This window comes from Pelmatolapia mariae, linkage group LG3_W, assembly GCF_036321145.2.
Source record: "Pelmatolapia mariae isolate MD_Pm_ZW linkage group LG3_W, Pm_UMD_F_2, whole genome shotgun sequence".
Classification (NCBI taxonomy): Eukaryota; Metazoa; Chordata; class Actinopteri; order Cichliformes; family Cichlidae; genus Pelmatolapia; species Pelmatolapia mariae.
In genome coordinates this window covers 80957924-80970742 of record NC_086229.1, presented here as the reverse complement: position 1 = coordinate 80970742, position 12819 = coordinate 80957924, and the positions used below count along the sequence as shown (strand labels likewise).

At 41.7% G+C, this 12819-nt stretch overlaps 1 protein-coding gene across 1 annotated transcript in view; it reads left to right on the top strand.

Annotated features, from left to right (window-relative positions):
* LOC134619231 (zeta-sarcoglycan-like) overlaps positions 1-9462 on the top strand; it is a 56470-nt gene extending 47008 nt beyond the window's left edge. The window contains exons 7-8 of the mRNA XM_063465006.1: positions 4044-4167; positions 7409-9462. Coding sequence (XP_063321076.1) covers positions 4044-4167; positions 7409-7600 — 316 coding nt within the window. The 3' untranslated portion in view covers positions 7601-9462. The remainder of the gene's footprint in view (positions 1-4043; positions 4168-7408) is intronic.
* Positions 9463-12819: the final 3357 nt, after the last annotated feature.

Sequence of the window (12819 nt, the reverse complement as noted above, 5' to 3'; positions counted from 1 at the left end):
TGAAGATTTGGAGATCCCAAAAGGTGCTCTTTTTTTTACAATCTAAGCACAGTGAACTCATTTTCATGTTCAAGAAACCAGTTTGAGATGATTTGAGCTTTGTGACATGGTGTGCTATCCTACTGGAAGCAGGCATCAGAAGATGGTACACTGCAGTCATAAAGGGGGATGGACATGGTCAGCAACAATACTCAGGTAGTCTGTGGTGTTTAGACTTTGGTCAGTTGGTACTGAGGAGCTCAGAGTTTCACTCCCCTTAGTGCCCCTTGAATCACTGATTCAAGGAGCACTAACTCCACTGGGGTGGCTCTAGCTCAGGAGGTAGCGCAGATCACCTACTAATCGGAAGTTTGATGGTTCAATTTGTCTGCATGCCAAATATCCTTGGGCAAGATACTAACCCCAAGTTGCTCTTCGATGCATCGATTAGAGTATGAATGAGTATAGGTGTTATATAGAAAGAGCTTAGAAGAAAAGTGCTTGTGTGAACGGTGTAAAGCGCTTTGAGTGCTCAGAAAGCATAGAAAAGCACTATACAGTGGCTTGCAAAAGTATTCGGCCCCCTTGAACTTTTCCACATTTTGTCACATTACAGCCACAAACATGAAGCAATTTTATTGGAATCCCACGTGAAAGACCAATACAAAGTGGTGTACACGTGAGAAGTGGAACGAAAATCTTACGTGATTCCAAACATTTTTTACAAATAAATAACTGAAAAGTGGGGTGTGCGTAATTATTCAGCCCCCTGAGTCAATACTTTGTAGAACCACCTTTTGCTGCAATTACAGCTGCCAGTCTTTTAGGGTATGTCTCTACCAGCTTTGCACATCTAGAGACTGAAATCCTTGCCCGTTCTTCTTTGCAAAACAGCTCCACAGCTGCCCTGTGACGGCCTCTGAGGTTGTCTAAGAGAATATTGGGAGCAACAACACCATGAAGTCCAAAGAACACACCAGACAGGTCAGGGATAAAGTTATTGAGAAATTTAAAGCAGGCTTAGGCTACAAAAAGATTTCCCAAGCCTTGAACATCCCACGGGGCACTGTTCAAGCGATCATTCAGAAATGGAAGGAGTATGGCACAACTGTAAACCTACCAAGACAAGGCCGTCCACCTAAACTCACAGGCTGAACAAGGAGAGCACTGATCAGAAATGCAGCCAAGAGGCCCATGGTGACTCTGGACGAGCTGCAGAGATCTACAGCTCAGGTGGGGGAATCTGTCCATAGGACAACTATTAGTCGTGCACTGCACAAAGTTGGCCTTTATGGAAGAGTGGCAAGAAAGCCATTGTTAACAGAAAACCATAAGAAGTCCCGTTTGCAGTTTGCCACAAGCCATGTGGGGGACACAGCAAACGTGGAAGAAGGTGCTCTGGTCAGATGAGACCAAAATGGAACTTTTTGGCCAAAATGCAAAACGCTATGTGTGGCGGAAAACTAACACTGCACATCACTCTGAACACACCATCCCCACTGTCAAATATGGTGGTGGCAGCATCATGCTCTGGGGGTGCTTCTCTTCAGCAGGGACAGGGAAGCTGGTCAGAGTTGATGGGAAGATGGATGGAGCCAAATACAGGGAAATCTTGGAAGAAAACCTCTTGGAGTCTGCAAAAGACTTGAGACTGGGGCGGAGGTTCACCTTCCAGCAGAGCAACGACCCTAAACATAAAGCCAGGGCAACAATCACCTTTCTTCCCCATTTTAGTGCTCAGTTTGAACTTCAGCAGGTACTCTAGATCATGTCTACATGCCTGAATGCTTTGGCTTGCTGCCATGTGACTTGCTGATTAATTATTTGCATTAACAAGCAGCTGAACAGGTCTACCTAACAAATTGGCCAGCGAGTGTATAGTGTGCTAGATTTAGCTTAAAGCCCATTTTCATCTGCACCCCCTGAGCGACGGCTTCTAATGATTCACAGCTTACTAAGAAAAACAGATAACCACTGTGGTAAATTAGAACCTGGCATTTAAAAGCACAAACACAATAAAACACTTCACAAAAAAGCACAAAATTAAACAAAATAACAAAACTAGAAGACAAAACAAACCCCCACGCACAAAAAAACAATCATCAGAAAAACAATGGTCCTTTATCATCAGCAAAGCAAAAAAAAATGGAAATTAAACATTTTATCAATGCCAGAAAATTCAAACCACGAGTGCTGATGCTGGCCCAAATGTTAGTGTCACACAACTCTATCAACCTTTTAACATGTGGAACTTGTTAAACTCACACACGGCTCTTTTCCATTCACTATATTTAATACAGTTATCAGGGATATTGGATTTAAATGAATCTAATGTTACACATGTAATGCACGTCTTGAGCAGCCATCGATGAATTCCAGTTGATATGTCGTTAGTGATTGCTGGGTTTATTTATTTATTTATTACACCAGTCAGTCTCAGGCAGAGTGAAGTGTGACTTCACGCTGCTGCGTTAGCCTCACAAAGGCCATACATGATAATGGAAGGAGTCTGAGACGGTTATAAAACTGAAGAGACATTTTTAACTTAATTCATTTAATGCTTTTTTTTCTTCTGGACTGTGCCTGAAACAAGCACTCATGGAAATTGAGCACTTTGTCTTTTGGCAGAAGCGCCTGCTCTGCCGTGTGTGTGCGCGTGTGTGTGCGTGCGCTCAGTGGGTGATGACAGAACTGCTTTGAATGGAGTGAAAATATCACAGGCTCATGCATTACATATCACAGATTTCTTATGGCACGGCTCAGTGGACAGTGTTTTAAATGAATCTTTTAATGACTGCCCTGTCCATAGAGAATCAGCAGACTCTTAAGAAATAATTATTGGGGGGTTTGAGAGGAGAGATGGGATTTTGAGTCCTGCCACTGGAGATGAATGAGTTTTTTTTTCGTTTTGGGTTTGTTTGTTTTTCTGTTTTTACACAATAAAAAATGTGAAATTAGTACTTAAAATTACATTCTTGCCTTTTATCTGTAATAAGCCGTTATTTGCATTCACAAAACCAACAACATGAAGGGTTTGAGATTAAAATTGAATTGGAAAACGTAATACACAAACAAACATGTCATAACACTGTATGCTGAAGCGTGGCGTATCTGCTCACTGAACAGCTTTCATGGAGAAAACAATAGATGGGTATTAAAAGAAAAGCCACTCTATCTTCTTTATTCCTTCACGTCTAGAGCACAAACAGTCCCGGGTCAAAGGCACGTTTTCACAGATCCCCTTCAGACTGTATCTACTGACAGGCTTTTCAAATGCAGATGAAATTCGTTTGCTCGTCTTTCTTCGCACCCTTATTTCCACTAGTGCATAATCCAAAATATGTGTCACTTTCAGAGCGTATGGAGATTTAAGCGATTTAAAGGCAGCTCCTTAAAGTCTTCCATTTAAAATTCATTGAAAACAGATTTGAGAGAGATGTGCGCGTGGGGGGGCGGAATCAATTTGAAACGGTTATGAGTTATGAAAACAAATTCCACATTGATTGGCTCTCACACTTATCTTTCTCTGTGTAAACAAATAGTCCACAGGAGGAAAATGCAAATTGCATTAGCCTCAGCGTGGCTGAAGGTCAACATCAGCTGATACAATTATGGGCTGTTTAGGACAGCCATACTGCTTTGGAATAATGAAAGCAGCTATTTAAACATGAACAGCAGCTTTAATATTCCTCCGGTAGGGAAGCAGTTGGTACGGCAAACACCAAGCTACACTTATTCAGACAGAAATATCAGTACGCTTTCTTTCCTTCTTTCTTGTTAAATGTGAGACATTTTGACTCAAATTTGAAATCCTTGGATTTGTTATGAAAACAAAGACGATTCACGTCATTAATCTGGCCTAAACAGGGAGAGATGTATAAAATATGAACTGAATAACAATCAGTGTAACCTTGAATGAATTTTGTATCCTTAGCTATTAAATCATACTGAAAGGCAACGTTTTAATAATGCAAACATGCTGAAAGTATAAGCAGAATAAATCAATGAGCTCATCTGCTGCATCACTGAGCTGCTTCTTTTTTTTTCTTTCTTTTTTTTGTCAGGCTCGAGTCTCCCACACGAACCCTGACCATGGAGGCTCCCAGAGGGGTGGAAGTGAGTGCCGCTGAAGGGTCGCTGAAGGTCAGCGGTCGCAAGGATCTACAGCTAGAGTCCACTGAAGGAGAGGTGAGGAGCATTCGTTTCTGGGTGGATATATATATGTATATCTATATATTTGTTTTAAATATTCTACAACAAGGCATGTGATATGAAGCGATCAAATGTGACTGAGTAGTTTTAGCTTTAACACAGGAGGAAATAAGAGACTTTTTTTTATTGTCTTTCCATTTTCACAGACTTAAAGATCTCTTTCAGTGTTTCTTTAATCATAAATTAAGGAACTCACAAGTCTGGAGTTGATTCCAAAAGTTCAATTTATATTCATAAAAAGAATGAATACACTGGAGCATTCACAAATGCAGTATTTATTCAAGTCAAGAACACCGCTGTCATGATACTCCTGATGTGATATTATTGCGATTTTAAATGTTTTGCTATATGCTGAGTTTTTCCAAACTTGGTCAGCATCTCTTTCTTCTACTTTGTAAAGTTCTCGCATTTCTGTCATTTTATTGCAGCAAAATAGAACTGTAAAGCAGACAGACTGACCAACACTGTCATTAAAACCCATCAAAAATGTTGCATGCACCTGACAGACTGAGTTGTTTGTGCTACATTGTGTTACATTGTGTGCGACTGAATTCAAATGTGTGGGCTGCTGTACTATTAAAGGTATTTTGAGCAGCAGTAACCAGTCGTTTGTGAGATAATGAGCCACATATGAATCCACAGCATGTAATGTCCAGATGTCTCAAGTTAATGCAACCCTTTGCTGTACTCACATTTATGCCTAACCTCTCTGTAGAGCCTGGGTACAGCTGTATCCATCAAAAGGTGTCACACACCTGGGTTCCAGTGCCTTGAGATTGGGGAGGGGAAAATGCTTCTTTTTCTCCTCCACATAGTTGTACAGCCAGGTGTCCTTGAGTTTCTTGAAAGGCACCTATAAATATTTTCTTAGCTCTGAATTGGGAGGTAGTTTTGTCAGTGGTCCCAGTGTTGGTTGTTTTGTAGAGACTAAGATTGATTATGAACCAGTCTGTTTCGTGCATGCACGGCAAATGCATAGCAGTGCAGACAAATAGCCACAGAAACATGTCTGCCAGCAGTGAGGACAGAAAGTTTGTCAAAGTAAACTGTATGGTGGGCCACCGCAAAAACGTCCCTAATAATAAACCCAACCAGATACTATTTCACCTTCACAAACATGAACGTTTTTATGAAACTAACAAAGGCAACACAAACAAGGCTAAAGCTATTCAGAGCTCAGAGCCAACCGCGAGCTAGGAGCCTCGGTATGAGCAAAAGATCAAGACTGTTATGAGGGGAAATTATGGAGACGAGTGAAAAAAAGAGAAAAGGGCTCATCTGGTGACTTTTTAAAAACACCGTAAAAGTGATGTAAGAACCTGACATTTGTTTTGTCGTGTAAATCTTTTGCTTTTGTTTGAGGTAAATATGTCAGGTAAAGGTGGATGTGCAGCAGCTCATTTTTAATTAATTATTTGTAGCTGTCTCCAGTGTCAGAGCAGTTTTTCAGTTGTTTCAGTGTGAGAGCACGTGCTGCAAAATCGAATAATTTATTTTATTTTGAAGAATTTTATAATGTAGAAAATTAGATTTAGCAAAAATCACTATGAGCAGGTCACACATAGAGAATAACCGAAAATTTGCATCAGCCAAGCTAATGTTCATAGTTCTCCCAGAGTATTTTATGACACTCTCATGTATTATATCCACCTCCTTTGTCCCTTCCTTTTTTTAAAAATCCAAACATAAGTCCATACATTGGATTTAATACTTTTCTTTTTTTCTACAATGCTGCCATCTGTTTTAAAAACTTCCTCCCGTATGCCGATGTCACTGGGGAAAAAAAACCACAAGATCACCATCTGTTGAACTGTTAAAGTAATTTCTTTTATTATTCTAGGGCTAAAAAGTTAGTATTGTCTTTGCAGTTCATATAATAAAATATCGATATTTGATGGGTCTGTATCAATACAGTATTATCTCTCAAAATATTGCAGTACTCTGGCGTATCAGTACCCTCTGCCCCTGTTACCTGGATGATGGAAAGAGAGGGAAAGCAAGGACTAATTATCCAAAGCAAACATCATTACTTGTCAAATATGGAGGATGCATTGTGATGGCATGTACGGCTACCTGTGGAGCTAGGTCTGTAGTATTAATTAGCTCCGGCAAGGAGGTTATGTGGTTTGTTTATTTAGTCTGTTTGTTAGTCGGATGACTCAAAAAGTTGAAGATGATTTGCATGAAAATTTGGCCAGAGCCCGGGCTTGGCTCAACTTATTTATTTCAAATTTGTCATTTTACAAACTAGTCTAAATTCAGATATCCTTCTGGATCCAGGAACTCGTGCATGGTGCGGAGGAAATGATCAGCCTTGGCTGGGTTTTGTAGTCTCTTGTTGTGAATGCTGATAAAAGAAGCAGGCTAAATTCTGGGCCGTGGTTCTACTTCCTGCTCAGATTCAGCCAAGTGCTGTAAAACGAACAGGACGGCTTTTTACGGTGCAAATGAACAGTGACCTCAAACATCCCAAAACAACCCAAGAGCTTCAGAAGGCAAAGGATATTTAATGCTCTTAAATCGATGAGTCTCTTGCTTGATTTTTTTAACCCAACCGAGCCAGCTGTTCACTTATCTGAGACAAAAACTGAGCCACGAACGCTGAGACAGAAGGCAGCTGCAGTAAAGGCCTGGCAGCGCATTTAGTGATGTCATTGCTTTCAGACTGCAGGTGGTAACTGACTGCAAACAGTCTGCAACAAAGTCACAATGCAATCCTTATATTTATGAGTTTGTCCAGTTGCTTTGAGCCTGTGGATATGGTGGAAATGAAGTCGTTTTACTTTTCTGTTTTTCTTTTTAACATTTGAGCCTGGTGGTGGATGGAAACAGATCTCCAGAGTTCTAATAATGGTTGTTTAGAGAATTGTCAGTCACTAATTGGGGAATCTTGGCAGTCTGTTTAATAGTTGTTGAACCATTTCAGTCTGAACCAAAGCAGCGACCCACCAACTGACACTCGGCTCCCTTGAGCCACTAGTGTGGCCAAAAAAACAAAAAAGAGAGAGACCAATTTAATGTTCCAAGCAAAATCCACCTTCACTGCTGATCTAACTCATCAGATCAGGACTGCTGTATTTCACTCCACCTGCCACTGTATTTACTGATTGTGCCACAGTCATTTATCAGTTCCAGTTGGTACTATATCACTCCAGGACACCCCTGACAGTGTTATTTGAATGACTTCCAGCTTGTCTCCAACGTTGTGTCCTTCCAGATACTTTTAGATGCCAACGCCGTTCAGTTTGGAGGCCTCCCGCTCGGCACCTACACAGCGTCGCCCAGGCAGGCCTCGCAGGAGCAGACCGTGTACGAGGTGTGCGTTTGTCCCAGTGGCAAGATCTACCTCTCTCCTGCAGAGAGCAGCTCCACCTGCCAGGCCATGAGCAACATCTGCCTCTGGAGCTGACCTGGGAGCCGCGGCGGTTGAGCGGAGACAGCTAGAACATCTGCTCTGGAGCTGCAGAGAGCGGGATGGATCTCTCCGATGGTACAAATGACAGAGTGGGACACTGAGATGGAGCTGGTAAGAGAGACTGCAGTCAGGTCAGCACAGAAGCATCCAGGTTGCTGCCTGCAGTGCGTTGAAGGAGGTCAGGACTCTTCCACCAGTGGAAGTCGCAGCGGCTCTCTGAAATCAGGAATATCCCACACGGAGAGGAGAGCCTCCATCTCCTTATTAGATTCAGAGGACACGACTATTATTTTTCTACTCCAGGTTGAGTGCTGGCAGGCAGTGACTGTTTTTATGATAAGGAAGAAGAGGAGAGGCGGGGATGGATGAAACACAGGTGCCTTCAGCTTTAAATGGCTTCATTCTAAAACTGTCTGTGCAGCTGGAGTTAGACATTAGCTGTAATGGTAGAAAGTGGAGTAAGCACAATGATGTTTTTTCCTCTAAAAATCCCATAGACTGAATATAAAAGATGGACATAATCACTGCAAAGCCGTTAACAGGTGTGTGAAGCCTTGAGTGTAGCTTTTTGATGGTCACCATCTTTGTTAGATCTAACAAACTGAGCGACACTGCACAAACATACATGAAAAACTTGCTAACTACACGCATTACTCAGTTTGTCCTTGATGGCACCAATGGTGACATTTGTTAAAGTAGCCCTGAAAATACTGATTGAGCCCAAAACATGATAGAAAATGGTTTATTGTGTTCATGAAGAGAGAAGTAGGATCATTTTCTCATACAGTCGAGCTTCTTTCGCAACAAGATGAGTCGCCCCCTGCTGGTCGTAAAATAAATGCAGGTTTATCCACATTGCAAAGTTATTTCCATGTTTTATATGCAGTCTATGAAAAAATTTAGATTGTTTTTGTTTTTGAATGATCTCAATAGGTGTATGTTTGTTTTCTACTCTGTCAGAGGCTGTGTATTAAACTTGTTTCTATGTGGCACTCATTGTTCTTGACATTTAACTATTCCCCGAGGTTCAGGTGGACAGATTTCCAAAGACTTCGCTCGCTAAGATAACTATGACATGATGTACTACAACTTTAGCTGGAAGACCATCTCATTGAGGGGACCCGTTTGGAGCGTATATCACATATTATGTGATATTCATTGTGTTGAAAATGAAGTTTAGCTGAATCAAGGATAACTTAAACTATAAAGAATGAACATCATGTGATCAAAAGCTCCAGAACAGCAGGTCAGTGGACCTTGTGGTAAGTGTTTCTTTGAAATTTGTTCAATGACAGGGGAAAGTCCCCCGATTCTCGAGTACTACAGCGCCACCAGTAGGGCAGAAGTTGAAAGTGCATTTAAGTCGTACCTCAAAAAAAAATTAGGTGTGGTTGGATAACTTGCATCAAGCCCATTTCAAAGCACCCTATTAAGTCAGTTTCTGCCATACTGAATTTTGTTAAAGCATTTAATACACCGGGCACGTTTGTTATTTTCCCCAAGTCAGCACCAAAGAAGGCACAAACCATCTTCAGATTAAGCCTCACAAAAGCTGAAATTAGTGGCAAAATTGACAAACAAGCAAAGTCGCGTCCCATCAAAGCTGTGATCCGGCTAAACTAAACTCCAGACACATGCACGTTGGGTGACTTCGTGATTCTAAATTTGCTGTAAACGTGAGTGTGGATGGTTGTGTGTCTCTCTGTGTGTTTGCCCTCTAAGACAAACTGGTGACCTGCTCAAGGCGTATCCCACCTTTCCTGCTATGACAGCTGGGATAGTCTCCAGCTTCCTGCGACCTTAAATTAAACAAGTGTTTAAGAACGTGGATGGATGGAAATGTATTTAATAGTCATCTCAAGGTATTTTATATAATGCAGTCTTCACAACATACTGTACACCTTAACTGATATTCACTATCTTGTTTCTTTCTTTTTAGGTCTCGGGGCTCAGCTGGTACTCCAGTCTCCTCCTTCATACTGGTGGATGCTGTAGGTAATACTCAAGTACTACCACACTTACAAAACTCCAAACTAACCCTTTAAGTTACTGTGCACGTGTCATCTGTGTGGCCGCTGCAGCTTTGTCCCACAAGGTGTGTGGTGCACGTTTAGCAATAACATGTGACAGACGTAAACCTAAATCATATTATTACATTTAATTTAAACATACCTGTTTATTTAAGGTCAGTAAATGATGTGCAGAGTGTATTTAGGTTCTCTTCTCTCACATGAAATATCTCTGGCTGAAGAAAACAAAAAGCCAGAGAAAGACACAACATGTTATCCACCGGTACTTTCATAGCTGTGATCCTTTAGCTTCTCTGCAAGTATCAGAATTCTTTCTGAATACATTTCTGCTGTCTGTTGCATCGCAGCTCTTTAACATTTTAGCCACATTTTCTTGCAGAAGGTTTGTGCATTTTCCACTCTGCATGAGAGACTATAGGGGCTTGTGTTATAGGGTGATGTCATGGTGCAAAGCCTCTATAGATTGGACGAATTACACCCAGAAAAATGCATAACGTCGCTGCAGGTTGATACGCTCATTTTCCAAACCCCACCCGGTTAATCGGAGCCAGCCTAGAGTTTTATTCTTATAAATTGAGAGACAAAAAGGGAAGATTTTGGAGTACTTACGATGACACATCCAGTGAAGGGGGAGGAAAAAAATGCCCTGCTTTTCCAGCCTTAATGTGGCCTCAAGAGGAATGAACAGCAGTCTGAAAAAGCAGCAGAAATGATTCAAACCTGCCTTTTAACAGACGCCGCTACCTCTCTTTTTCATAATTCTCTCTCTGCCCGTAATGTTCGTCGTGCACGGGAGCAGGAGCATTATAAAGCCTTTTTTTCTCTGCCACAGGCAGTCTGAAAAGAAGAGGCAGAGGAGAGTGTTTAAGGAGCAGGGTTAAGAGCTGATATTATCGAGCCCGCTGCTGTACATTCACGGCTGGGTGCACTTCACACGTTTTCTGCCTCTAATTAGGTCCAAAGTTGCCATCAAGGAACCCGATTGGTGTCGCAGGAACTCTGTGGCTGCTGTATTTTAAAGTCTCGCTTTTCAAGAGGGACTCTGCGGCAAGCAGGTAGTTAGACGATTCACACAATTAACACCGCAGGCCCCTTCAGAAGTCGCATCAAATCTCCAAACTAATAACTCGCTCCCCTCCACCTGTAAGAATACATAAACCCCGTATGAAGGGAGTAGGGTGACAGGTGAGAGGAAATCCGTTCACATTGGGGAGTTGAGTGTTTTCGCTCCCGGCTAAAGACGGCCTCTTTGCATTTGTGATCATGCTGAAGCATTCATTTGACTCAAACACGCACCATATGCTTAAGACCTCGGAGAGTATCGCTGCTTTGGATTCACACCTTCATATGCATATCAGTTAAGAAGCTCAGTGTGGATATTTGTTTCTGATCCCAAAGGGAGGGAGAGGCTTGATTGTTTGGCGTGCCGAGCCAGAAAAAGTTCAGATTTTATCCTCAGTTTGTGCTTCTGTTCAGATCTGTCCAATTCATACACCTGTTCAGAGCGTTTGCTGATGAGATGCCATGTTGTTAAAATGCCAGCATTTTCTTCGTCTTCTTCTTGCACATGGCTCTCTATTCACAGGTTGAATGCATCTTGCCAAGCTTTCTGTTTCACTCCTGTCTTTGTGTAAAATATTAAGCACACTCGTAGCCCGATGCGATAGATTTGTAGAGTACTATACGTGCAGTCACCCACATAACAAAATTACTCAAAATTGAGGCTGCAAAGAAAAGTCAGTAACAGAAAACCGTGGTGTTTTTTAGAGTGGGTGTGTATTAATGTTTTCAGTGGAGAAAGGATGTTTAATGATGGCAAATGTTGAAGCTGCTGTAGCTCCAGGTGCTTACAAAGGAGGTGTGTGGTCCATGATTTTAACTCCATGTGCCATAACGGTGAATTTATAAAATATAATTTGTCAGGATTTTTTTTCAAGGCTGGGACACCATTTACTTCTGGCTCACATTTTAATTTGCTTGATTTTGCTGCCATCTATTGGCTGATATAGGTCTCACATTTACAGCTCCCTGTTCAAAGCTGGATTACTGCCTGAACACAAAGGGCACATGTCCCGAGAGCCACTCCCACAGTTTACTGAGAGCTAATTATTTTTGATTTTGATTAGTTTATTGTAGACATATGCACTGATCACATATATTTAATTAAGTCCTGCTCTAAATGTTCATCAAGAGCTCCATCTTATGTGCACATTTTCCAAGTTTGACATTTACCTACGACCACACACCAGCGCAGTTTTCAAGAAAAATATAAATTAGTCTTCAATCCAGATGTAATTGTTTTCATCCATTTTCTTTTACTTATCCTCATCAGGGTCATGGGCAGGCTGGAGCCTATCCCAGCTACCACAAGTGGGATACACCCTGGGCAGAAACGTGGATGTCAATATTCTGATTTACCAAGATTTCTGCATCTCCTGGAATGGGCTCCATCCAGTTTTGGCACTTTGACTCACTCAGGTTCAGGGATGAACTGATCATGTTGGTCAGCGTCAGGTGACGTCACAGCAAAACAAAAGTTTAAGGCTGATTATGACAAAAGTTCACACAAATGTAAAGACTTTACCCCCAAAACGTGACATAATGTTAAAGACATGAGCCAACAGGGTGAGTGGGTGCCCCATCACCATTGTAGTTAGCACTGGTGCCTCACAGCAAGGTCTTGGGTTTGAATCCACTGGCTGACCTTTCTATGAGTTTCCATGCTCTCCCCGTGTCTGGGTTGGTCTCTCATGACACTTAAGACTTCCTCCCAAAGTTCAAAAGTATGCAGGTGTAGCCTACATCTCACCTAATGACAGCAGCAACAGGCTTCAGCACAACTACAACCCTGTATGGGATAACTGGAAGAAGACGGCTGTGACTCTTTTGTGCCCATCTGTTCAATCATTTTAGTTTTCTCTACTTATGAGTTTGAAAAATGACATTTTGCCCTGGTTTTGGTGTTCCACTGTTTTTCTTGTCTGTACCCGCTGTAAGTAAATCTTTTTAGCAACATGTTTTTCTGTTTCATTTTCACCTTTTTGGATTGCAGATGGTGTGATTTGTGTAAACAATGCCCTTCTGTAGGGGGGAGCTGGAACAGCCCTAAATGTGATCACTTGGCAGATGATTTGTTTTATTGTTGATCACTGACCACCTCCATGTCGAGGTCAAGACCTAATT